At 45.3% G+C, this 25,144-nt stretch overlaps 1 protein-coding gene across 2 annotated transcripts in view; it reads right to left on the reverse strand.

Annotated features, from left to right (window-relative positions):
• Window positions 1-1,305: 1,305 nt before the first annotated feature.
• The window catches only part of gli3 (GLI family zinc finger 3), a 99,949-nt gene continuing 76,110 nt past the window's right edge, over window positions 1,306-25,144 (reverse strand). For both annotated transcript variants that reach the window (XM_080489562.1, XM_080489563.1), the window contains exons 6-15: window positions 24,857-25,018; window positions 20,351-20,552; window positions 18,453-18,672; window positions 17,226-17,339; window positions 16,381-16,521; window positions 9,131-9,280; window positions 8,853-9,017; window positions 8,488-8,778; window positions 6,442-6,835; window positions 1,306-5,496 (exon numbers count right to left, since the gene is read on the reverse strand). In XM_080489562.1, the coding sequence (XP_080345688.1) occupies window positions 3,131-5,496; window positions 6,442-6,835; window positions 8,488-8,778; window positions 8,853-9,017; window positions 9,131-9,280; window positions 16,381-16,521; window positions 17,226-17,339; window positions 18,453-18,672; window positions 20,351-20,552; window positions 24,857-25,018 (4,205 nt within the window). In that variant the 3' untranslated portion in view covers window positions 1,306-3,130. The remainder of the gene's footprint in view (window positions 5,497-6,441; window positions 6,836-8,487; window positions 8,779-8,852; window positions 9,018-9,130; window positions 9,281-16,380; window positions 16,522-17,225; window positions 17,340-18,452; window positions 18,673-20,350; window positions 20,553-24,856; window positions 25,019-25,144) is intronic.

Below are 25,144 nucleotides of genomic sequence, written 5' to 3' on the forward strand. Positions count from 1 at the left end.
CAGATCTCGCCCTTCTCCATTGTGGCACTGCAGCCTTCATCTCTGCCGCATGATTGCACTTGGGCAAAACATAATGGGAGGCTCACTTGGAAAAGAGTCCCACTTTTCCGCGTCCGCAAAGTCGAGTTCTCTCCGTGCATGCATGCAGCGCTAAAAAGGCCTCCTGAAAGGAGCTGATGGGCTGTCGACCTTTAGAGGCGCCCGTAAATACCCCACGGACCACAGAGGAATAACCAGGTTGTGAATGACACCTGCTGGCTTTAATCTCCGCGCGGAGAGGCGAGGACACGGCTGATGGACTTAATGTCGGTATGCAACCGAGCCAGTCGTTCAGAACTGCTGGGAGGGAAGTGAGACGAGGAGTGAAGCCGCGCACAGGCTCAAGTAGCACAGTGTCATTTGTTAGGCTGAAGAGCACATCGGGAACACGGCCTGTTCTCAATGTTGAGAATCCTCAAGTTATTAAACATACTTGAGTTGTGAAAAAGTTTAGGTTTTTAGTAAATATGATTAATATAGCTGCAACTTTTGTGGCCTATTTTTTTATTTTATTTTTGGTCACTTTGCACTAAATGAAATTTATGAGGAGCCACAGAACATGCTTTACTTGATACAAAAACTATTTTAAGTTGCATTTATGACGTGACAATTTTTTTTTCCGTCGGTTTTTGCAGTTTTTCTTTTTCCTGTGGTTTAAACTATTTTTCCCTATTTTATCCATTTTTCAAAGCCCTTTTTTAGCTGAGGGTTAAAAGTCCTTTAAAAAATGACTGATATGTTAATGCACTAAAAGGTTTATTTTCAGATCATTTTGGTGTGGTTCCAGACCCCCTGATGGAGCCGTTTGGCTTTACCCACTCACCTCTCAACAACAATATCCCTGGTTTGATTCGATTCCTCGGTGTGTTTGTTGAATTTCTCCCAGTTTCCTCCCGGTCCATAAGCATGCCTGTCAGGTTCACTGGCGGCTCTAAAATGCTCGAGTATGAGTATCGGCATTCGATTGTCTGTTTGCCCTGTGGTGGACAAGCGGCCTGTCCAAGGTGAACTCCTCCTTCAACCTCGGTCGGCTCGGATCGCCGGCTCCGACAATCCTGAGTTGGATAAAGCAACTATACAAGATAGGCGGATAGATGGGGATGTGATGACTCGGGGAATTTGATTCATACTAATCTACCACGTGTAGGATCACATCAGCCATTGATCGCTTTCTATCTTGTACATCTACGAACAAGTGATTCAAACGGTCATGCCTTGTATAACATAGCACTCCTATAAAGAAGAAAAGAGACTTAAAATATAATTTCCATTTTTATTAAAACCATACAAACATTTGTAGTCAGTTATAAAAGAGCGAAGCAGCTCTTCTGGGGCAGTGCTGGGCACTTGAAGCTCTGCTTTGAGCCAGATCTGCCTGGCCTCTGCCCAGGGCCTGGGAATCCCTGCGTTCAGAGTCAGCTCTTTATTGGTCCCAGGATACTCCCTACCACCCCCCCCCCCCCCCCCCCCCCCCATTTCCTCTGCTAAGCCTAAAGCAAGAGTAATGTATTTACATAATATATATTTATAAAAGCACAATAAATGTGAAAACTTAAAAAAAACAAAAAAAAAACAAAGAAAAGTAGAATGCATTTCGCAAATCTTGACTTTTCTCATATTCAGACTTCTCTTATATAAATGTTTGTCATTTTCTCTTTTTTCAGGTCTCGCAAGACACTTTATTGTTCATTATTTTTATCTTTTCATAATTCACAATGAAAGATTGGCAGTGATCTCTCTCTTTACCGACAGGCAGATACGTATAAGGCACATACCTCTGTAATTTCCTTCCTCCTGAGGAAATGATTTCTACTTCTTCAAAAACAACCAAACGCCGTCAATGCACAGCTACAAAAAGGACAAAAGTACCAAAGAACAATAAAACAGTTTTGTACCTCATCGCTCGGATGCCACAATGAATAAAAGGTAAACTACTCGACAATTCTGTGTGCAGTCACTTCCGACTGCAAGGCAATGCTAACACTGTTGACCAAGTCACTGCAATACTTGATGGCAGCACACATTCTGAATTTAAGAGCTTTGGAGAAAACAATATAAATGATTTCCTATGAAATAAAACACACATCACTGTGCACTTCTCTTGTGCTGTGGACCAGTTGGCCATTAAGACAGTTTAAAACCATAAGTACTCATATCAATTCTTGTAAGTATACATAAAGCACCAAATCATGGACCAATCTTTTTTGTTTGTTTGTTTGTTTGTTTGTTTGTTTGAGTTTTACACCAACAACCGTGCAATCCAACGTCAAAAATTCAGACCACAAACAGAATAGAAAAACACTGTTATCTACAAGTGTGAGTACCTTACCAGTCTAACTAAATCAAGCCATTTAGATATCAAGTAGATGACACTCGATGGTGCCATAAAGACTTGAGTGTGTGGTCCTTTTCTTTATTTATTGGACTTGGTAGTGTCTTGATAAAAAATAAAAAATAAAAAAAATACCACTTGGTAAAAGATGGAAGAAGCACTGAAACATTTACAGCTTCACAAAAGTAACATACAAACAAAACAACAGCAAATGTAAATATACCACAATTAAAACTAATGATGTATATAAAATAGTTTTTGTTTTTTTTGTTGTTTCATTTTTTTAATTATTAAACCAATGACAAGAACTGAGAACAGTTTTGTACCTGCGGGAGTTACTAGTCTATGTACTTATATGGACAGTGTTCAATGTTGATTACATGCATTTTGTTCTTTACCAACAGGGTTTACAGCAATAACAGTGACAATACATAGAATACTGATTCAATAAAATGAGCTTTAGCTCACCACCACGTTGTTGTACAAAGAGACGGGCTTCCAAAAATAGCCTTCATTCCCGAAAAGGAATATAACTATATATACATAATTTTTGACTCATCCCATTTCTGTGTAGGATGATTTTTTTATTTTCTTTACAAAATTAACGGGTTTGACAACTGCCTGTTTCCAGAACACTTAAGTACACAAGAAAGTTTTCATAATTGACACTTTATTCCTAATCTTCACATACACCAGAGTTTTTCTCTTCCTTCTTTATTTCCATTTAACCAAACAGAGGAGAAAGCAGAAAGAGGGCCGCTACTGCATGATAGCCAAGAACTTACTCTCCTCAGCGAGTGTGCTGAGGAGAGAGCTCATGTCTCCGATGGCCATGTTGTTGACGCCAGGAGCCACGCTGTGAAAGGTAGCGGATGCTCGCGGGGTGGTGAGGCGTGACGAGGTCCTGGACAGACCCTGAAAGATGGAGGGACTCAACACCCCCGACACCAGGCTGCCCTGGTCATAGCCATCCTCCAGCATTACGCCAAAGTCCAGAGTCACCCCTTCATCCAGTACGCCCGTCACGTTGCCCTCCATGGTGCTGGTCACCTGATCTGCACCGGGGGAAAGAAGAGCTACCGAGTTCCCGCTGTTGTTGCCGCCACCTTGCACCTGAGACTCGACCATGGAGTCCAGCAAGCACTGATCCTCCAGAGCAGGAAATGAGGAGGCCTTCCTATCTGCTGGTTCATAGGACAGACAGTCACCAAAGCCTTGCTCTAGGTAACCGTGGTCTGTGGCCTCTAGTTTTAGCCCAGACACCTGATTTGCGAGGGAACAGTGGTCTCCGTTCCTCTGCAGCTGTTGCTGCTGATTGGGGCAAGCTTGGACTTCACCGGCACTCTCAGAACTGAGGTACTGCTGGGTTCTGACCAAGTTCCTGTAACCGTTGACTGGTGGGCGAGGAGCGTGAGCTAGTCGATTGTGATGAAGAGGTGTTTCCTGGGAGAGGCTGGGGAGGTTGTCCATGGCCGCCCGACACAGGGTTGGGTTATTACCAATTTGGCACGAGGCGCCACTGTTGTGATTCTGCTGAAAGTGGCTCGGTTTCTGAGGTCCATTCGAGACATGTTGCTTGAAATTCTGGGGAAGAGGCCCGTCGATTATCTGCGAAAAGTTAGGCCTGCTGAATGTGTTGTGACTGGGAGCTCTCATCTCCATGCAGGAACTGTTGGATGGTTCTAACTTGACCCCGAGGTTGACACAACACGCACTCTGAGGCTGATTATCCTGGGCACAACTACTTTGGAAGTCAACGGACATTTGCTGCTGGACCACCATGTTCCCAAACCTTCCAAAAGGTGCAGACACGGGGCCTTGCTCTGTGGCAGACCACCGGCCACACTGTGAGAGATGGTTCTGCTCCCTCTGCGGCGACCGTTCAGCACTCCCAGAGCTCACTTCATTCCACTGGATGGGAAGCTTACTGGGACTCTTCCGCTCTTCGACTTGATGCAGCTGGAGACTTTGGGAGCCGGGGAAGGCCATATTAAACTCTGAGGTGTGGATTTGATTGACTTCCTCCAAAGGTAGGTGGGAGGTGTCCCTTTGGTTAAGAACTATTTGGTCCTCATTGTGCATATAGGGGCCACTCTCCCCCTGGGAGTGGAGATACTGCACCAGGTCGTCGGGCAGCATGTCTTCATCCCCAAGCAACAGGCCAGCCACCCCGTCATCCTCCATGGCCAGGGCTTCTAAGGCCGCGTGCTCGGCTATGCTGGGAGTGTATGGTGAGTGCTGCAGGCCTCTCTGGAGGTTGCCCTCTGAGCGTGTGTAATTTTGGAGGCTGAAATTGCGAGATTCGGGTGAAGAATGATGAGCCAGGGGTGGAAGAGGGTGGAGGTTATTAAGGCTGTTGAAACGTTGCACTGGGGGCAAACCGCAACTCTCGGGAGCCTGTGTCCGCACGGGATCACTGGCCCTTCGGTTCCCATTCAGTGGTCCCTCGCCAGGGTAGAGAACCCTTCTCCTGTAACCTGCTTGCCCCATATACCCACTGCTGTACCCGTTGGTGCCCTCACTGTAACGGGGTGGCCTGACGAGCGGTGGCAAGCAGTTATTGCTGCCACCGTCATCCATCATAGTCATCCGAGTCTTCAAGCTCATGCGCTCCATATTAGGTAGCGGCGTGGGAGGGGGGCCGCCAGTTGCTGCGGCGTACTTGGCTTTAAGGTGGTAGTGCTGTGCTGGGGTTAAATTGAGCATCCCTCGTGATCCTCCTCCTCCTCCCATACCAACTCCTCCCAGACTTCCACAGCCACCACCTGAGAGCATCCCTCCACCACCGCCGACCCCTCCTCCATAGTGACTGGCCTCACTGGATCGGCGGGAAGCATCAGTCGAGATGGGATCGTAGGAGTCCGAGGAGCTGAGGTTGTGGAGGCGGCGGTGGTGGGCGGCCGACGTCATCCCCTCGTTCTGGGAAGCTTGGCTGGAGCGTCGACTGGAGAAGCAGGGGGAGATGCCCGAGGAGCGTCGACTGCTGCTCAGGTAGGCTGAACTGGTGGCGCTCCCGCTGCTATCTCGACGGAGCAAGTTGAGCACCGTTAGCTCTGTGCTGCTCAGCTCAGCATGAACAGGTGGCTGAGGAGCAGATACTCCCCATTGCCTGCCCAGACAGGATCCTGGAGGGGGGAATAGAGAAAATAAATGGAAAAAAAGGTCTTAAATGAATTCGGAGAGCAAGATAAACATATAATCAGTTATTTCAATGTTACTTTTGCAAGGGGTACCAGTGAAATCAGGTGTAGGAGTTTTGACCTTTTCCATTCAATAGTAAATGTGTTTTAGATGATCTTGATGTGCAACAAAATGCTTATTAGTGATCTGCAGAAGTAGAAGTGAAAGACGAAAACACTTTCCACTCAAGTCTGAAGAAAATGCCAAGATACACACAAATTAAACAAACCTTCGGAAACGGTACAGCTTAGGTCTAAATGGATTTCAATAGAGGTGAAATTGAGTGAATGCGATTTCCTGGAATATCTCCACTGGCGTGGCGGAAACATCAAAAACCAAGATTTTCAACACATCTGTGATGCTGTCATGTCAGCGCAGTAGTGTACAGAACCCACGTCAGTGGAGATTACCAAAATAAAACAAAAACCAGGGATAGTAATAAAAAAAAAAAAGAAGAAATTAGTTTAAACCCTGCATTTTTCAGGAGGCCATGTGTCTACTGAATAGATTATTCCCACTGGATATAAGACAAGAAGCAGACTCAGGTTAGCATAAGTGTGGAGAGATTGATCAAACAGATGTCACCGTGGACAACTGGCAGTTCTTGTCCATGAAACATGATATTACATGCTATTGTCTCTGACATGATAAATGGCTTGATATGGTCTTGATACCATTTTCCAGCAGAACATTGAATTTCAAGCATTTGTTGTGCCTGAATCCTTTAGCCGGACAGGATGGCGTCATTCCTTTCTTGTCATCTGTTTGCGCTTGTTGGGCAAATTGTGTGTCGAGTTGGTTTAATTGATAAAACACTTGCATGAACTCAACCAATGTTCTTCAATGAATTTTGGACTTAAACTTAGGTATAAAAAAATTGTATCCCTTACCCTTCCCCAGGATGCTGGGCGCTGCAGGACCTTTTGGGGGTGGTGTTGGGGACAGGGGCCCCAGCCTGGGCAGCGCTCCATTCACCTGTTTCAACCTCTCCATCTTGATGTGCTCCATCCAGCGCAGTGGGCGGCCAATGCTTCGCCTCGCCTGCAGGGTCAGCATAGCTGCGGTGGCTGTGGAGACCGTGGAGTCCATGATGGGGGCGTGCTCACCCTCGCACACCTCCTCCACCTCCTCTTCATTTTCCTCTTTCTCCTCGTCCTCCTCCAACCCCTCCCCTGGCGAGCGTCCGGCGCTCACAGCAAGCTGGACTCCACTGCTGGGATAGGTGCTGATGGGGGACTGGTCACTGCTGCATGTAGACTGACCGCCAGGGCTTGGCTGAGACGTCTGGCAGGCACACGGCAGGTGACAAAAGGAAGAAGAGAAAATATTTGGCAAACGAAGGTAAGAAGAAAGGAAACAAATAAACATGTTTGCTTTGGGTAACATGCGTTAAAATATACACCATTGCACAGCACAAACAATGACAAAATGCAATGCGAAGGATGTATTCACTGCAATGTCGATAATGATGAACAGACATGAATCATAAATAGAATTTCAATCACGCCACCATATAGCAATTAAACATAACAAAGAAGACAAGAACATTTGTTTAATAGTCTGCTGCTGGATATCTGATTGGCTTTCTGTATTTGGAAGATGAGCAACTGAGTGGAGTTTGTGGGTTGCACTGATAAAATATATCAACATCTTCTCTGCTTGTGCCAAACAAATTATCTTGTGATTATCTTGTTGCAGTTCTAAAAAATAAGAGTCTCAAGTGCGGACATGGCATGGGGAGAAAAGACACATTTTCCACTCTGGCTATTAAACTCCTGCATATTCCTTTCCACTTTGGTATTATTTAAAAATGAACTAAACAGGCTTCCCTATGGTGAACACATAGATATAGTTATTCACCAAGAAGCAGTGTACCAATAAAAAAATAATGTCCCCAAGTTCTACTTCTAACTTTTTGTGCGACATAATTCACTGTTGCCCTACAAGTTCCTTCTTCTGTGCTCGTGTTTAAAAGCTTCAGAGGGCAAAAGATATGTTTGGAATTGTTTGTTACTACAGCGACAAATACGATTTTTCCCTCTTGTTAGACTGGCTATTACTCAATCATATTGTTTACAGAATTTTTGAATCTATGTGGCACTGAGGAATAATGAAATGACTTTTTTTGGCACTAAAGTATCAATCGTGTTGGAAGGGTCTTCATCCTGTTTACCAGCGGATGAACTTGGCTGCGCTGTACAGCCCTGGGCAGCTTTGGGCATGTTTTCAGTGCCCTTGCAGTTCTGCCCAAATGTAGCTATGGAACGCTAGATATCACAGTGCTGCACAACGAAATGAAAACAGTAATACTCGCGAGGGATGAGAGACGCTGACAAAGAGAACGGATGTGGCACATTTTGGGGGTGAAAGTGTTGAGCAGTTGTGATGTGACGGTCAGGAAAATGTCCAACAGATTGGAAAACGATGAGAAAGGAACAATGACATTTCTTTTTTTAACAAATGCAAAGAGAGACCTAGCTCACCTGATTACCCACTGTCCTTAGTAAGAGAAGAAGAGAAATGCCGAAGCATAGAATAGAGGAAAAGATGTACTCGTTAGAAGGTTTAGGTTAAATGCACTTGCCCCCTTTATGGGCCACTCATTGAAATGCTTGGAAATCGAAAATGGATACTGATCAGATGTCACAATAATTAGTTTTATGTGTGCAGTCCATATATAGAAATACATGTCTGAATTCCTCCCCAACCCAATTTTTACACGGTAAATACAAGTGCACTGGTGGAGTGCACTTCAAATAATCCACTCTGAAAGTACTACACAATTTTTGCGGCTCTCAAAAAAAGTTCACGAACAAGGTGAAACCCTAAATCCCACAGAAGCCTGGACTTTATGCATCTAAAGGTCAAGGTTAATACGAATGATATAGCAGTAACAGTCTGAAACAAGTAAACAAGGACTCGGATTTAAGTCTTACCATAGGCTTCTCTGTCTTGATGGACTTGACCTGAAGACATTCATCCTGTTTTGAGGTAGCATGGTTGTACTCCCTTTGGTCCGCGTACCCACCCAGGGGTACTTGCCCCGGGGACCGCCCCTGGCCGTTGCCCCCAGGCTCCCGGGACTGGGGCGGGGGACGCGGGTAATCCCCCCGCTGCTTCTTGGTGACGTGTGCCTCCGGCCCGTGTACCGTCTTGACGTGCTTCCGCAAGGAGCTGGGGTCTGTGTAACGTTTGGTGCAGCCGGGGATTTTACACACATATGGTTTCTAACAGAGAAGAGGGATTGGTTAAAGCAAAAAGACAAATCTGCAGGGAAGCGGACGTGTGAAGGAGTTAGTACCTCGTTTGAGTGTGTGCGATTCTGATGTTTGGCCCGGTCCGAGGCATTGGAAAAGGCCTTATTGCAGCCCTCGTGCTCACACACGTATGGTTTCTCTCCCGTATGGGAACGTAAATGGGTCTTCAGGTTTTCCAGACGGGAGTAGGCCTTGGCGCAGCCCTCAAACTGAAGAAACAGAAAAAGGAGGATCTCTCACACATCCTTCACCCTCTAACCGGAACGCTGGATCGTCGTCTGCAAATAAATGTAGTCAACAGTACAAATATGAGCATCCTTACTGTGCACTTGTGTGGTTTCTCCCCCGTGTGCCTGCGCATGTGGACCACCAGCATGTACTGTGCCTTGAAGGGCTTCTGCTCTCGAGAGCATTCCTCCCACCGACACACAAACTCCTTCTTCTCTCCATGGATGTGGTCATTGTTGATGTGCTGGAAAAGGAGATGAGAGAATTTCAAAAACCGGAGCTGCATCATTATAATATGTTTATCCTGTTCCTGTACACGAGAATGAAGTGCGGTCGATGTGCAACGTGATTTTTGCTTTAAACTGATTCCTTGTTTAGCTGGAGGGAGTTTTTGCTCTGCAGCAGCATAAGAGGCGAATAAAACATTCTCTTTCTTGTTTTTCATTTCTTTTCATATCCTTCTTTCTCCATTTAATTTTCTCATTTATCTCAGCACTTTCCTTTCCTTCCTTCCTCTAAAGCCTTTTGCTCCCGAGCTCCGTGGAGATCTGCACAAAGGCGGGCGAAGAATGGCAGACTTGTGAGTCTCGGTGTCCGATATGAACAGGATTTTCAAATAAAACCGTCACTTCGCATCACGTCGGGCCCCGTGCCCCTTTATGACAAGTGCTGACAGTTGTGCTGCTGTGGCAATTTCCAATCCAGGGCTTCGGCGGACGGGGAGGCGGGGGAGAGGTGAGGAGAGAGGGCAAAGATATTTGAAGGAAAAGTCGAGACTTCTGAAATGCGGCGGCTTTACAACTCCAGCCAAGCGTTATATCAGTGAGCACAACCTTCCTCGTGCTCCGTCCCCTTTACGCCGGCGAACCGTCTTGTAAAATGGGGCAAGTGGTGGCTGTTACAGAGGGAAGCAAGCAGAGAGAGGGGGAAAAAAAAAAAAAATGTAGACGTCCACCCTCTGGGGGTGAAGTCAACATCTGGCTCAATTTTGGAGACAACAGTGTGTGGTGGCCTCTGAAGTGCCTTTCTGAGGGCAATTTAACTCCAGAGAGACCGACAATATCCCCACTGAAAGAAACCAGTATTATTACTTTCCTCAACAGCAGAAACGGGTCTTTTTACCTTCAGGGGATAGAATGAAGACTGACGGTTACAAGGAAGGGAGATAAATAGAGTTCACTTTGAATGCTCATAAACGTCTGGGGAATTCAACGCTTTGTGCGAGTATTCATCAGATAGATGGTTGAGCTATAAAAGATGCAACACCAAAGCAAATAAAGCCGTTAGGGTCAGTTTTAGCCCAGCGGCAGAGCGCTGTCCTGACAATGTCATCTTTGTACCTTCGTCGCGGCCTGCCCACTGGCCAGATCATGACCCAGAGAGCCCCGGCGACTGCGCTGCGCTTGATCATTTCCCCGAGACATCTTGAACTGCGAGCCCCTCGCTTTGTCAGAAATACTAAAGGAGTATCGACAAATGAGTCAGCACAGTAACCGCGGCGCACAAGAGCGAAGGCAACGAGGAAAATGGACAATAATAGATCAGCAGAGAACCTCCATTATTCTTGCGTGACATTTTTTTAATTCTAAACTGACAAAACAAGACTAATTCTGGGGGAAATGATTGGGAATTGGATGACCATAGACACCGGTAAAGCCCCCCCCCCCCCGCCAAGATTGATCTCCTCCCCAGCTTGGTCCGAAGGTTCAGGAAACCTGACCCGTCTCTCTCATTTTCTTCCTCCCTGTGAGGGAATCCCTGTAGCAAGCGATCGGTCTGTTGTGACCAGCGTTCAATATCCCGCTGGCTGAGAGCGATGGGTGAGCGCCGCGGTGTTGGATCGCGCTGGTGGCTGGCACGACACGTCGTACAAGCTCGCTCACACACACAGATGGATACACATTCTCTGTTTGTACAAATGAAGGAGGTCGTTGACGGGTTTGATGCATGAGCCTCTGAGGTGACGGAACGGGGGACATGCAGCACCGATGTGGGGCATGAGAGAAAGTGGAGTGGGGGGGGGTGGGCTGCGGCTGAGAAACCTAATGGCATGATCTAATGGCAATTCTTATTGAATCAATAATCTCCATGCTGAGCAGACAGGTCCCGTTGGCTGGTTAAATCGACAAACAGGTGCTGATAGCGGCAGCGCGGCAGGTTATTCATCTTCCCCCTGCCAGCTTATCGGCCAACAACTGTAAAAACGCCACCAAGATGGATTTAGGAGGGAGTCGCACGACAGGGAGCACGAGGGACACGGACACAGGGGACACTGAAGCCGCCTGTGACGTATGAGAGGTGCGCGCACGCAGACACAGGTGCGGTTTTCTAGCTTTAGATACAAACCGCCATAAACATGTACAATGCTAAAAAACAAAAAACAAAACAACAAACAAACAAAAAAAATGGTTTCTTCTCCCATGTGTGAAAGTACTTTCTATACTTCAACGCCAGTAGTAATTCCCTCCAATTTCCACATGCATGACACAGTACACATAATTATATAATTTCCTTTAGTGTTCGCTCACATTTGCTCGCTTCAGTATCCATCTCCATGTCTCCTTATCAAGCCCTCTCTGGGACGTACCCTTCATGCATTAGAATGTGAGCGTGCAAGAAAAGACGGCCTGTTTACAAGGCAATTTCACTAAGCTGTGGGACCCGCAACACCGTTTAGCTTTATCAAACACCGCCTAATAAATCATATGCTCTTTTGTGATGTCAGTTGCTGAAGTGCTTTGAATAGAAAAAAAAAAAAAGAGGGGGGGTGAAAATAGGCAAAATAAGGGAGGGAAGGAGTAAGTAAAATGCGGGAAGGGGGTGGAGGGTCGAGGGGGAGGCTGGGACAGAGTAAGTGAACGAAGGAGAGAGGATGAGAGCGAGCGAACAGGGGGCAGGGAGCTAGAATTGGCATGTGTAATTCAGCACAGTCTTTTCATCTTAGAGTAAGATACTCTAGACAGATAAGGGGGCCTAATCCTCCTCATGATCAAAAAAAATCTGCATTTTACCAATTAAAGGCCTGTGCCAGCAGCCACAGAGGGGTGCGGTGGGGGGTGGGGGTGGGGGTGGGGGGTGGGGGGGGGTGGCTTTATACTGCGCCTGCGTTTATCTCTCTTTAACACCGGGGAGGCGCACACACACACACACACACACACACACACACACACACACACAAACACACACCCCATGCCTCAACAAAGCTGCACACGGGGAGATCTCCCAGCCCCCCCTGTAAGAACAAGGACATCACAGCACCACCTATGTAGAAGGACCTGGTACAGAGCGGTCCGCTCAGGGGGGATGAAATTGCCCGGCAAGCTACAACAACACACACATAGACCACCGGCTATATAAAACGCCCTCATAAAACATAAAAAAAAAAAAAAAGCCTCATAAAATATGTCAATGTTCCAAAACTAGTCTGCATTCCATCATGTCTATAATGGGACAATGGGATTGTAGATTCTAAAGTTCAGAAGCCAAAAATAATTTTTTATTTTTTTTTTTATAACTGGCCACAGGAGATTTTAAAACTTTCAATGGATATTCAATACATGAGAAAAGGATTAAGACTTATTGCAGATGCAATCGCCATTTAAAGTAACAAATGGCGATTCCATCGCCCCTCATTATCAGACTTTATTCATTTTTATACTGGATCTTATACAGGACGAGTGAATTAAAGAAAAGAAGCAGGCATCAGGTTTGGATATGGAGTTTTTTTTTTGTTTTTTATTTGAGTTTGTGTTGGTTTTGTGCAAACCGCATAACCCTGTAGTAACCACATAAGCCCGAGAAATAGTTATACATTCATCTGTTAACCACCAAAATACTTCTAAAAGGTATTAACCCTTGTTCATCACTCACGCTTCTTCAGCCACCTCTTATCCATAATGCGTTACCACATTAAAGATTATATGGCTTACATAAACATTTCTCATCATACAAGCTCAGTGAAAAAAATTACAGCTCCTTTGTAAATGACTCCACCATGTAGAATCTGTAATAGATCAATGGGAAAATAATAAAAAAGATTGTTGAACAAGTCCATATTAGGGAATTATGGGAGTGCTGGGCTGGCATCTCTGGCAGCAAACTCCAATGAAAAGAGCCTACTTCAAGAGAGACATTAAAGAAGCCACCAGGCCTTATCTATAAAAGTGCTCCCTCCGAGGGGAATGAGGGGAGGGAGGGAGGGGAAAATGAAAGAGAAAAATGAGTGAGGGAGAGGTTTTTACCCACAAAATGGGGAAGTGAAAGACTGACGAGTTGAGTGAAGAGGGAGATGGAGAGGTGTAGAGAGTTGGAATGTAATGAATGAAATAAATACAGCAAACTAAAATTGACACCCGCCTCGCTTTTGCTGACTGGGTAGGCCAGATAAAGTGAGCCAAATTGCGCAGATCTGATGTTTATCTTATCGGCGGCACCGAGAGCGCTTAAACGCAGATGATAAAGGAACGGCGAGGCGTGTCATGGTGAGAAACACGTTTGAGAGTGTAAAAATATGCATCAAGAGCGCGGCAGGAGAGCTTTTGAACAAGGTGGAAAGCGATGAGGGTGGTGTGAAGGCTTAATTCTAAAATTAGGCCAACCACAAAGCAATCGGTGAAGTTGTTGCTTTTGCCACTTCAAAAGGAGACCCTTTTTTTTTTTTTCCGTGACACTATCAACACGGCGGCTGGATTTATGAGGACGAGCAGGGACGAATTCATGTTGAAACTTTTAAACCCTTGCTGTTAAAAGGGCTGAGACCAAAGGAAAAATGTTTTTCCATCATATTTTTTTTTTTTTCCCCAAAGCTATTTCAGAAGACAAGTACAGGGGGAAGGGACGCTCTATTGTTTGCTTATATGGAAATCCCCCCCACACCCTATCCCCAAAACCCCTCCCAGTGTGTGAGCAGAGCCACTGTGGTCCAAATACTGTACTTATCCTATTACTGTGGGGGGTGGGGGGTGTGGAGAGATAAGAGCATTTTCCCATCCGCTCTACTGAATTAGAGGGCAGGGATTCTGTAGGCGAAGAGTTTTATTGGCATCTCTCTGCATATCTGCATGTGCATAGAAAATGAGAAATAAAACGTAATATCAGAAAGTCAAGTGCCAGAGAAAGAAGAAGAAGAAGAAGAAAAAAAAAACAATTCCAAGACGAAGAAATGGAAAACTAATAAGGATTGTGCTGGTGTGTGTCTACATAGCAATCTGATAATACTAAGTACAGTTTGGCAAGGTTAAAGCCGGTCGGTGTCTGCGGAGGAATGAGAGGCCGCTGCTTTGTTTGGATGGCCACCTGGTGTGACTACAGTAGGGGGAGGATGTGAGCAAGATTTCGCTCCATTTAAGAAGCCATCCTCAGACACACGCCCTCCTCTCCCACCTCCTCAGCTCATCCCGCCCTCTGAAACAGGGGCAAGAAGTTGTCAAGATGCTCAACCTTTGAGCTGAGCCCTTCAAACACGGGAGGCAGCCCATTCCGTGCTGAGGATATCAATTATAGATAGGGGTTACCACCGCAGCCGAGGATTGCAATGTCAAGACTGCAAATAGACAGCTGTGGAGAGCTGAGGATCTTTCTATCAGATGTGGCGGTGATGTGTGTTTCACGTGCGCATGTATGTGTGCTACCTCGCCGTCCCTTATGTTGGTGTAATTCTATCACTTCCTCCACTTCAGTCCGCCGACGGACGGGTGAGTTGGTTTTTCAGGGTGCAGCGGAGCTAATGGTGTCAGCGTAAGTAGCCGTAGCGGTGGTGGGGGGGTGGGGTGGGGTGTAAAGGCGACCATAATGTCATTAATATTTAGCTTTGCAGTGAAGCCCCAGGCGTGGGATGATGAGAGCCGTCCATCTCCCGGGTTGTGTGAGGGTTCTGATAACGGACGGGAGGGGAGTCCGGTCCAGTGTAGCACACAAAGCTCACACCCTGACTCTGGGAAGCTTTAACCCGCCAAATCAGTTTGCACCATTAAGCTGTGGAGATGTGCTCTGCAGCTTTTGAGCCCATTACCACGTCCCCGGATCCAATCAGGAGGCCAGCAGCAGTCAGTGCCCGTAGCTCTGACTCCACTGAAGGCTGCCACTGTTGCAGCATGCAGGCAGAAGTTGGGGCCTGATAGGAGGCGCTGTCCAGACCAGCACAGCTGCTGTTTGTGTTGTTGAGTTCTACTGAACCTGACAACTCTCCCAGCATACAAACAGACACACAGCAGAGTTTTTGGTGAGTGTTTTTTTGAGCTGTGTCTTACAGTTGAGCAACCCCTGTTGTGTTCCCCAGAAACTGGTCCTGGAGAAAGAACTGGTGTGAGGAATGAACACTCTGCTGCTCTTAGAAACAGACGCAATGCTTGAATATGCTTATACAGATTAACGCACGGACTGGTGGAACCTCAGTGCTTTTAATTTCTTAATTTGTGCAAGAGAAGGGTTTGTTGGTATTGTGTCGCTTTTATGTAAACTTACTTAAAAAAACAAAACAAATGATTCAATAAAATCTACAGACAATCGGTTTCTCAGGATGTCTGTGTTATAATACGCCAGGGTCTGATAAGAAAAAAAACACAAATAATGAAGAATTCCATCGTATTTGTTGTGACGTGGCCTCTGATCTACTTCTGAGGAGTTGAGGTCACAACGTCCACATATGATCACATTGAAGGTTGAAACGGCCATCAAACAGTGACCATGTTTTGACATTCATTGACTTTTTTCATTTTGATCTATTTGAAAAACCAGACTCCCAAATAAATTAAAACACTGTAGCTCACCTAGAAAATGTGTGCAGGATTCCAATTGGATTTAATGTAGTTTTTTTAAATCAGAAACCTGTAATAAAATAATCTTACTTTTAATTCATCTAAAATATTGACTATATGTGTTTTTTGTGACTTCTATGTCCTCTTAGTGAAGTTGTGATGTTAAGTGCTTTGTAACTTTTTACTGCTATATAAACAGAATTAGTAATTCATTCATTCTGAAAGTGCATGTGTTGAATACAGTATATCTCTGTACTGTGAGAACAAACCAAGGCCAAACTACAGAATTGTGCTTTACCCACAATGCAATTGAAGGCAATGACTATTTATGTTGAATGTAAATGTGAAAAAAAAAAATGTGCAAGAACATTTACGTTGGTTTTAAGGTTGTGTGCATGGATAATTCAAGTAAAGACCAACCACACGGTGGAGGACTGATGAGCCTTGCAGCCTGTCAAGGCTCTGCCTCTGCATCCATGATTTTAGCTTTGTTTTACTGCCTAAACAACAGCCAAATCCTTGACTTATATTGCAATTTCATATACAATTGTTATAAAAACAAGCACTTCTTCCTGTGCGCTACGCTCACCTGTACGAGCTGCTCCTGAGTGTCAAACTCACGACAGCAGTTCTCCCAGTGACAGTTTGTCTCATAAACCACCTCTGGCTCCTGTTTGCTCTCATCCTTGTCCCCTTCCTCCTTCACCAGCGTCATCCCATCAGGATGATCCTGAAAAACCAGAAAATACATTCAAGAAAAACGTGCTGCTTTTAAATTGCAAGTTTCAGTTCATGTTAACCTGCCATAAAACACTTTTTCCACACGAAAGAGGCAGTGAGACATTATTGGTTCTAGGTCATGACCACAATGCACGTGTGAATGTGGCCTGGTGTGGCAGCAGGGGGGTTCAGTGTGCAGAGCGGAAATGTAGCCCTGAAAGGCCCTCTCTGTGTTTGAGGGTTGTTATACGACAGGGCCGGGGTGAGTATTTGAGGAATCTAACCCCCTTTTCCTGTTGTAGGTTGCTCGATTAGCCGAGACATATTTCACTGTCACAGTTAGATGGCTGAGTGCGACACGGGGAGCTGGTGTGGAGCTAAAATCCAGCAGAGCCCGGACTTTTTACTGCACACTGCTGGAACTGAATATCAATTCGCTTTTCTAATGAGAGAAACGGATAATCATCAAGTTTCTAACTTAACAGCCAGAAGCAGGCTAGAAAATACACTCCTTGGTTTTTTTAATAGTTGCAGCCACTTTGGCGGGTGACCAGCAGTTTTTATGGGCGTCGGATTGTGAAAGAAAACTAAATCTCAAAATCCTTGCAAGATTTAATAATCTGTAGGACGTGTCATTTGTGGGCATTTCTGAGAGGTGGTCAAATAAGCGTGAGTGGAAAATAGAAAGTTCTTGTTAACGTAGGCGAGCCTCACCTGCACGCTGACGGTGCCCGGGCTCGGCAGCTCCTCCTCCGGCTTCATCTTGGAGCGTTTGTGGTGCATCGGGTCGCCCGTGCTGCTCACCGCAGATTCACTTGTTGGTTTAGTCTGCGGAGAAAAGGAAATATGTGAGCATTTAGGACTTTTATTTCATTACTGCGAACGTCCAACAGCCTGGTTTTCACTACACTGATAATTACACTTCTTAAATACCCTGACATTTTTCTTTTTTGTTTAATCCTTTATGAGGTTATTAAAAATGCATGTGATGCTTATAAGTCAATCAGTCATTTATTTAATCACACAAAAAAATAACAACTGTGCTTGAACCATAATAATTCCTGCATCCAGTCTCAGATGAGAGCTTTAGTTCGACTAATGAAAAACTGTGCAATTCAGTGTATCACATTAGCTTTGCTAATCATTGCAATTAAAACCAACTCATTAACCAATTCAACCAGTGGATGACCCAAATTTAGCCCTGGCTTAAATCAGCCAATGGGGGAGGGTTTCTTTAGTTTTCTTTTATTATAAAGCAAGCTGGCTAAAATTACAAGATTTGGATGAGTTCAAATGAAAGAAAACTGGAAACAAAGCTTTGTTAGTTGTGATGTTTGGCTTTTTCTTTCCAGTTGTCTTAAGATTTTGCAGCATGTAAAACATTTGGCCAATCTATGATATTCAGCTGTGGCCCCAAAGCAATATTCTGTGTGTGCAGGGAAAAAGGAAAAGGCAATTTTGGCATTTCCAATTTGAGCGAGGTCCTCATTTGTGATAACATAACATTGAAGGCATGAGAAACAGCAGGAGGGGGACAACCAATAAACTGTGAATATTTACTTCAAATAAGGGCCCGCACATAAAGCAAGGGTAGAATAAGTAGAGAAAAAGCCCCATCGGATCCATCCATCCATGTCAACATCCCATCTCTAGATCCTTGTTCCTTCTCTTGTGATTAATGGAGTCAGCAGTGGGATTCTATGCTAACAAGCCCCTTGTTGTTTGCTGCAGGCACGTTCTGGGCCGGCAGCTCGGCAGGCAACAAAACACGAGACAACACAAGTTGGAGGAAAACTCCCAGGAGAGGCGAGCGAGGAGGGTGGGTCCTGCCTGTACCACGCTCCTCGGCTGCGTCTCGCTCCTCTGAGGCTGGCTTGAGCCGCCGCTATCTATTACCCAGCCATGATGAATCGCAGAGGAGCCGGCCGCCGCCGATCTCACCTGTGAGGAGTCGATGGAGATGGCGGAGCGCTCGCTGGCGCTGAGACCAGACGGGGGGATGCCGGGCACAGGACGCTGGGTGGCAAAGGCCGGCGTCGGGTGGATGAGGGGAGGGCTGTGGCCAAAGGCGGAGCCCACTAACCCGGGCTGGCGGCCCATCAGCTGCTGGTGCACATGCAGAGCCACTGGGGTCGGAGGGTAGGCGAAGCTCAGAGCCGGGCTGAAGGATTGAAAGAGGAGAAGTTACAAGATGAAAAAATTATCTGAAAAAAAAACTAAAAAAAACGACTTCACTAAATAAATAAATAAAAAATTACTGCTGCGAAGGCAATGAGACAAAAAAGGGGAAAGATAGTAGGTAAATGGATTGTTCTGGATAGCTGCGCAACCCTGAGGACAATCTGACAGGAGGCGGTGTGGTAATGCTGGAGCTACGTACTGTCTGCAAATCCCTGCCGACGTTCAGCTTGTTAACACAGTGAATTATCACGAGTTCTGTGTAAGGCAGTATGTCATTTCTCCACTGGGCAAATGAGACACGTGATAAATATTCTGCAGTGTGTCTTATAGCCATATAAATAGGACTAAACTATTTTACCGAGTTGCTTCTGGTGTAAGTTTATTAACCCGCAACCTGAGCGAAAGTTTGTTAATCGGAAAACAAAAATCCCAGAAGCCACTGAGCGTCCTCTGGGGGGGGTGTACAACCACTGGTGAACCACCAGATAAACACAGATCTGTGTGGCTCAACGGCAGCAACCTCCATTCATCCTGAGTGCTGACGCTTTGCTCTCGCTGCGACCCATATGTCTGCTGATCTTATTACGAGCCGAGTGGAAATCAATGGGCCGAGACACATTTGGGGGCCCATCCGCTTGTCATATCACTCATCAGTCTGTTGGCTCTGGCTATTTGGGCCCTGTCACTTGGACAGTGGCTAAGTGTGCAGCATGATTGATCAGACTCTTCCTACAGATTGCTGATCAATGGCTGTGGGTGGGGCAATGGATCTTCCTATTTCCCCCCTCTCCGTCTCTACTCTTTTTCTTTTGCTTCCCCTCTGCTTTAGCCTCCCGTACCTGGGTGTGATGAATGTGATTTTCCCATGAGGAGTTAGCGGATGACTGACACCAGCCGCCGGGGGAGGCAAGCTGACTGGCTGGCTGGGGAGCTCATCACCCACATGGGGGTTTGACGTGGACGATGCGCACACATATTCACGCCACCACACTTCCTTTTACACTTTTTTTGTTGCACACATTGATCTCGCGGAACGCCGCAGTGTCCTGAAGGAGATGCATAGGTTTATCAAAGTGGTGGATGAAATATGCCAATCGATATTATAAAACCGTCTACAACGTCTCTCTCTTTCGGGAGATGCTGCGCTTTGACTCCATATTGGCACATGCTAGTTCCCAAATGACCACCTTGAAGGAAACACACTCACACGAAGCCCGGGATGCAATCTTTATATGGCGATCGGCAGACTTGTGTGTTTGAAAAGCAGGTAAGTTACATAGCAGACTGCTTGGATCAAAACAAGCTGGACAGTCACGGTGTTGTGACAGTTCAGTCAAAGTAAACAATCACTTGCATTGCATAATTTTCTGTTACTCAAAACACAAGACAGAAAAAAGTTGTTTTTCATTGTAAACCAGATGGAGGCCCCACGCCCTCACAACGAGAATATTCAAACACAGCCTTTCTACGTGGAATATGCATGTTCTCACTGAGCGCCTTTTCTCTGGGTGTTCTACAAATTGCCTGTCGGTGTGAGTGCGTGGGTCTCCATGTTTGCCGTGTGATAGACCTAATAGGAGCTCATCAAAGTATTGTGCAATAATAAAAAATAATGATGGCTATTTGAAGACATTTCCAGAATAATTCCTTTCTGCTACCTAATGGTTCCAGCGGAGAGGTGACCGTAGGAGCCGCTGGTGGAGGAGCTGGAGCGAGAGTTGTTCAGCATGGTGACGAGGGAGTTGGGCGAGTTGCGGATCATAGTCTGTAAGTCAAAGCTGTGCTCCGACAGGGGCGAGATGGGCAGCGGGCGCTTCCTGCTGGGCCGTGATGGGAGCCTCGGGCTTGGGAAGCGGGAGTCTGTGAGACGAGGAGAGAGAAAGAGACTGTGAACGAGTACAGAAGTGACCGCTGCGTAAGTGAAAGGGGAAAATGTCTTGTGAAACTGTAAATGAATCCTTTTCTGTTGCATTTTTTTGGGGGGGTGGGGGGGTGGTGGGGTGGTGGGGTGGTGGGGGGCATGAGTGATTCACTGACAAACAATCACAAAAACTGCAATTTGTAATTTTTGGAGCTTTTCTGTTTGACATTATCCAAAGTCTAACTTAATCTAACCCTGACAAATGACATTTTTGTCAATCACCACACAAAGGACTCATCTGAATGAGTGTTCAGCTGTCACTTGATGCACTGCTTGCATTTCATCCATGAGAAAACATGTCTTTTATGTTGGAGAAATGCTCCGACTGTGTATGGTAATATTTAATCAAGTCCAATTTGACTCGTTATTCAAATGCAATCAGTGTTGACTGGAAATACTAAAAAAGGGGGTTTGAAAAGGTAAAAGGCGGAAACGGCACAACCATTCTCTCTGCACATACAATGAGCCACGGGTAGAGATTAAAACATGACTTTTGTTGTCTTTTCACATGGAGATGTCACAAACAAGACAGAGAAAAAAACGGGGGGGAACTGAAGGAGGAGAGAAAAAGCACCGAGGGGATGTCGTGCTTTGTGCTTGAACTGACACAATGACTTTGTGACTCAAGACTTGAAAATAAAACATTTTGAGTAATTTCATAAAGCCAAACAAAACCAGCTTACACAGCCCCGATAACCCCCCCACCCCCCGCCCCATCTCCTCCTCCTCCACCATATTTACTTCCCCCACAATCCATCCATCTCGCAAACGTAAAAATGCTCAATCTCTCGTTTGACACATCCAACGATTACAGCGCGGCTCCATTCACATGGTAATCACAGCGTGCGGATGTGAATGCGTCTGCGTGGATACTGTGGCTGTGGCGGTGGTGGCGGCAGCGGTGTTCTGGCACAAGGAGGCCCGAGTTTCATCTGTGAGGCTGTATGGAGAGCAACGCCGTCTGCGCATTGTATCAAACATCTTCTATTTTTTTCAATGGGAAGAAGTGCTGGGGCAGACACAAACATCGAGAGCCTTGAACCAGCACAATCAGATGTGTTGGACATGTCTTATCTTTCAGCTCAATTTTCTATATTTAATCCTCCAGAAAAACTAAAAACAAAACCCCACAGTGCTTCATCCTCCTGATTTGAACCAACTTAACTGACAGGTTTGGAATGTGTACATCCCATAGCCATAACTCTCACATCATTTATGATACCGAGACAGGTCAAAACAATCCGAAAGCAGAGAAATAAAGCTTTGCGTCCATATACTAGACATTACAATGGACGCCAGGATATCTCCAATACAACTGTCCAATCATTCTAATTATTTGATGCTGGCATCATCTTGGAAAAATCACTCACTCGTTGCACATTTCCTCACAACTATACAACCATAAAATCGAAATAAATCCAGGCGCCAGAGTCATCAGAGGGTTAAACAAGCAGGATCCTCGCGAGTGAAGCAGCCTCCACTTGAGGTGAATTAGGGAAGGAGGGGATGGGGATGGGGGTGGGTGGGTGGGTGGTGTGGGGGTATTATTGAGGAGGAAGGTTGGTTTCTCAGCACCGCAAAACCTCATGGGAGTGGTGTTTATTAATGCACAGCCCCAATGATAAATCGGCCGACCGGGGGAGACAGAGAGAGAAGCGTCCAAGATCGTAGCGGCACTGTCCCTCTAATTTCCTCTTGATTTATGGACGGGACGGCTGGTTACCCACCGCACCATTAATTCATCGCGGCCAGGGGAGGGCTCAGACAGGCCGGACTGACGGCAGTGGAAATAAAAGTTGTCTCGCAAAACTGGGGTTGAACCCTCAGCAGACGCACCTGGGGGGCACTGGGGGGACGGACTGACCGCTCAAAGTTGGTAACAGATAAAGCTGCATGAAAAATACCCACAGTCGTATAATTGTACGCCTATTCATTAAGATCATGTGCTTTTAAACAGAAATAATTATGGTCCTAAAAAACAGTGCGAGAGGTATATTTTTACTTAAAGTTCTCCTCTCTGGTCGGCATAGGCAATATTTTAATAATAAAGAAACATATTACAATATAGTGGAACACAGCTGATGTTTATTTAAGTACATTAAAACTCCAAAGAAACCATATTTGATACTTATTAAAACTATATTCACTATGACGGTTTCCATTATTTGTTAACACTTTAGCTTATATCATAGAAATCCTACTTAAAGAACTACACATATTGACGTATAGAATAATAAAGACATCAGCTTAAAGTGACACTCTGAAATGTTATTTACATTTATTAAATGCTTGTTAATGACAAAAATCAGGATCTAAAGAGTAACCACATAATGAATAGCTGTAATTATCAGGTTGCATAAAAACAGTACAGGACACGTAAACGTAACAAAACGGATGTCTGCGCGTCAGTAAAAACAACTATTAGGAAAAATAGCTGGAAGATAAAGACCAGCTAATAAAGACTAGAAATAAAGACTTGAAGTCCTTGTGATCTATGAGAGCTCCGGTGCTAATTAGGCAGTACGAACGTAGACAATGGCCCATTAAAGCACAAATACGCAGGACGGGCTCATTGTTTCATTAGCAGAGCTCTCGCTGAAGGTAATTACACTGATCTGAAATGGACCAAAATAGCTGCAGTAACATGGTAGCCCAGATTATCAGTGAAAGCCTCTTGATAGACTCTGTGGCTCTTTGTATCATTTTTTTTTTTTTTTTTCTTGTGAACTCCACCAAAGCTTTAAAGTGTTAATTTTTGCTGGTGTTGGAACACACGATGTTGAAACATGATGAGTGATTACTGGCAATGATCACAGGCGATTTTTAAGTGAGGAGCACTGCATCTCCACTTAAATTTGGCCCCTAATTGTTTTGTTTCAGTCTATTAATCTTAAAAAGTGACACAGAAGAAAGGATTTCTCCAGTGATGAATGGTGGGACATTCCAATTCCCACTTAATAGCAATTAATTTTCTGATACCCGCACAAGTTTGGCTAGTTTTAATTAGTTTGTTCTGAGGAATAGGGGGAACTTCACCCTGGATTTCCATGAAAGCAGCGTCTGCCTGACTAAATACATTCTCATCAAAGGGAGCGGGGTGAGGCTGCGCGACCTCTCTAAGATTTACTGTGCGTTTAATTTCCTATTTACACTTTAAAATAACTCATTAGCATAAGTCCTCTGCACACGGTCCCGAGCCCGACACATTAAGACAAAAGCTCATTTAAATCATGTCAAAGTAGAGCCGCGCATACCTCCTCGCTGCGGTTGAGGAGGTATGCCTGATCTATATATAGTACCAGACAGTTGCGTTGTGAAAGTGCAATTTTAAGTGTTGAATTCCCTCTGGGCCCACCTGTGATTTAACATGCAGGTATGCACTCACAATACTTAAAGGGGTCTTCCCAACGGGGATGAATGTGGTAGGTGTCTTTTCACACACTGAGAAATTGCGTGTAAATATACAGTCTTGTGGATATCCACTGCGCTCTTAATGAAAAGCAATTATGAAGCGTCACTTTGTTCCGTGGCAGAAGTTTCAGACCTGCACTCTTCGCCATGTTTAATTTTGTTGCTCCAATTGTTGCTCCATATGTGCATACACGCGAGCAGACGTGTACGTATGGACTTGTAAAGTACTTCGAGGTGCATTCATAGTGTGAAAGGTGCTGTGAAACAATGACCGGTTGACTGATATGAATAATATATTCGCTGTTTGTAGTGATGTGGTGAAACCTTCCACTTCTCAACCGCAGCTAATCCTGGATTTAACCTACATGCTGAGGCATTGTTTGATCTGCAAGTCAACAAATCTATGCTTAAACGGGAAGGAAGGAAACCTACAACAAATGTAAGAAGGCTTAGTCTACAAAAAAAAAAAAACATTCTATGTTTGTATATGCTGATCTGTAATTTAAAAAAAAGAAAAAGTAGGATTAAGTGTTTGGTGCAAATTCCTAAAATGATCTGTGGGATTATCTGGAATATAAGTTGCCACAAAGCTGCAAATCGGACTGGTTTTATCCCGAAAGTTCACTCAGAGTTGGTGTTGCGGAAATAAGAGGGTTTCTTGAAACGGCTCATTAAAATTAGGAATGATTGAGGGTCACTATTCCAAAGAAATCCCTAATGTCTGGGAGCTTGGATGAGTTTAGGACTCGTCTTCCAATAAAACATAAGAAACTGACAGCAGCAAATCACCACCGCAGAATGCACGTTCTGTGTGAGATCAGCGCAGACTTACTTTCCATAGCCTGCAGATACTCCATGTGCAGGGCGCTGGCGCTGCTGGCCCCGGCCGTGGATGCCACAGATGGGAGGAGGTCGGTCGCGTACGGGCTGCGGTGGCCCGCCAGCAGAGCCATCTGGTGGTAGTACTCGGCTGTGGTGAGACCGGTGTGAGGCGCTGGAGCAGGGAGGGGAAAGAGCGGGTCAGCAGAGAGGAAACAAGTTGAATTTTTAAATTAAATATCTTGTTTAGTGAGAGAAACTCGGCGAGGGGAGCACCTGCATCGCATTACGAAACTTGCAT

This window comes from Lipophrys pholis, assembly GCF_963383615.2.
Source record: "Lipophrys pholis genome assembly, chromosome: 20".
Lineage (NCBI taxonomy): Eukaryota > Metazoa > Chordata > Actinopteri > Blenniiformes > Blenniidae > Lipophrys > Lipophrys pholis.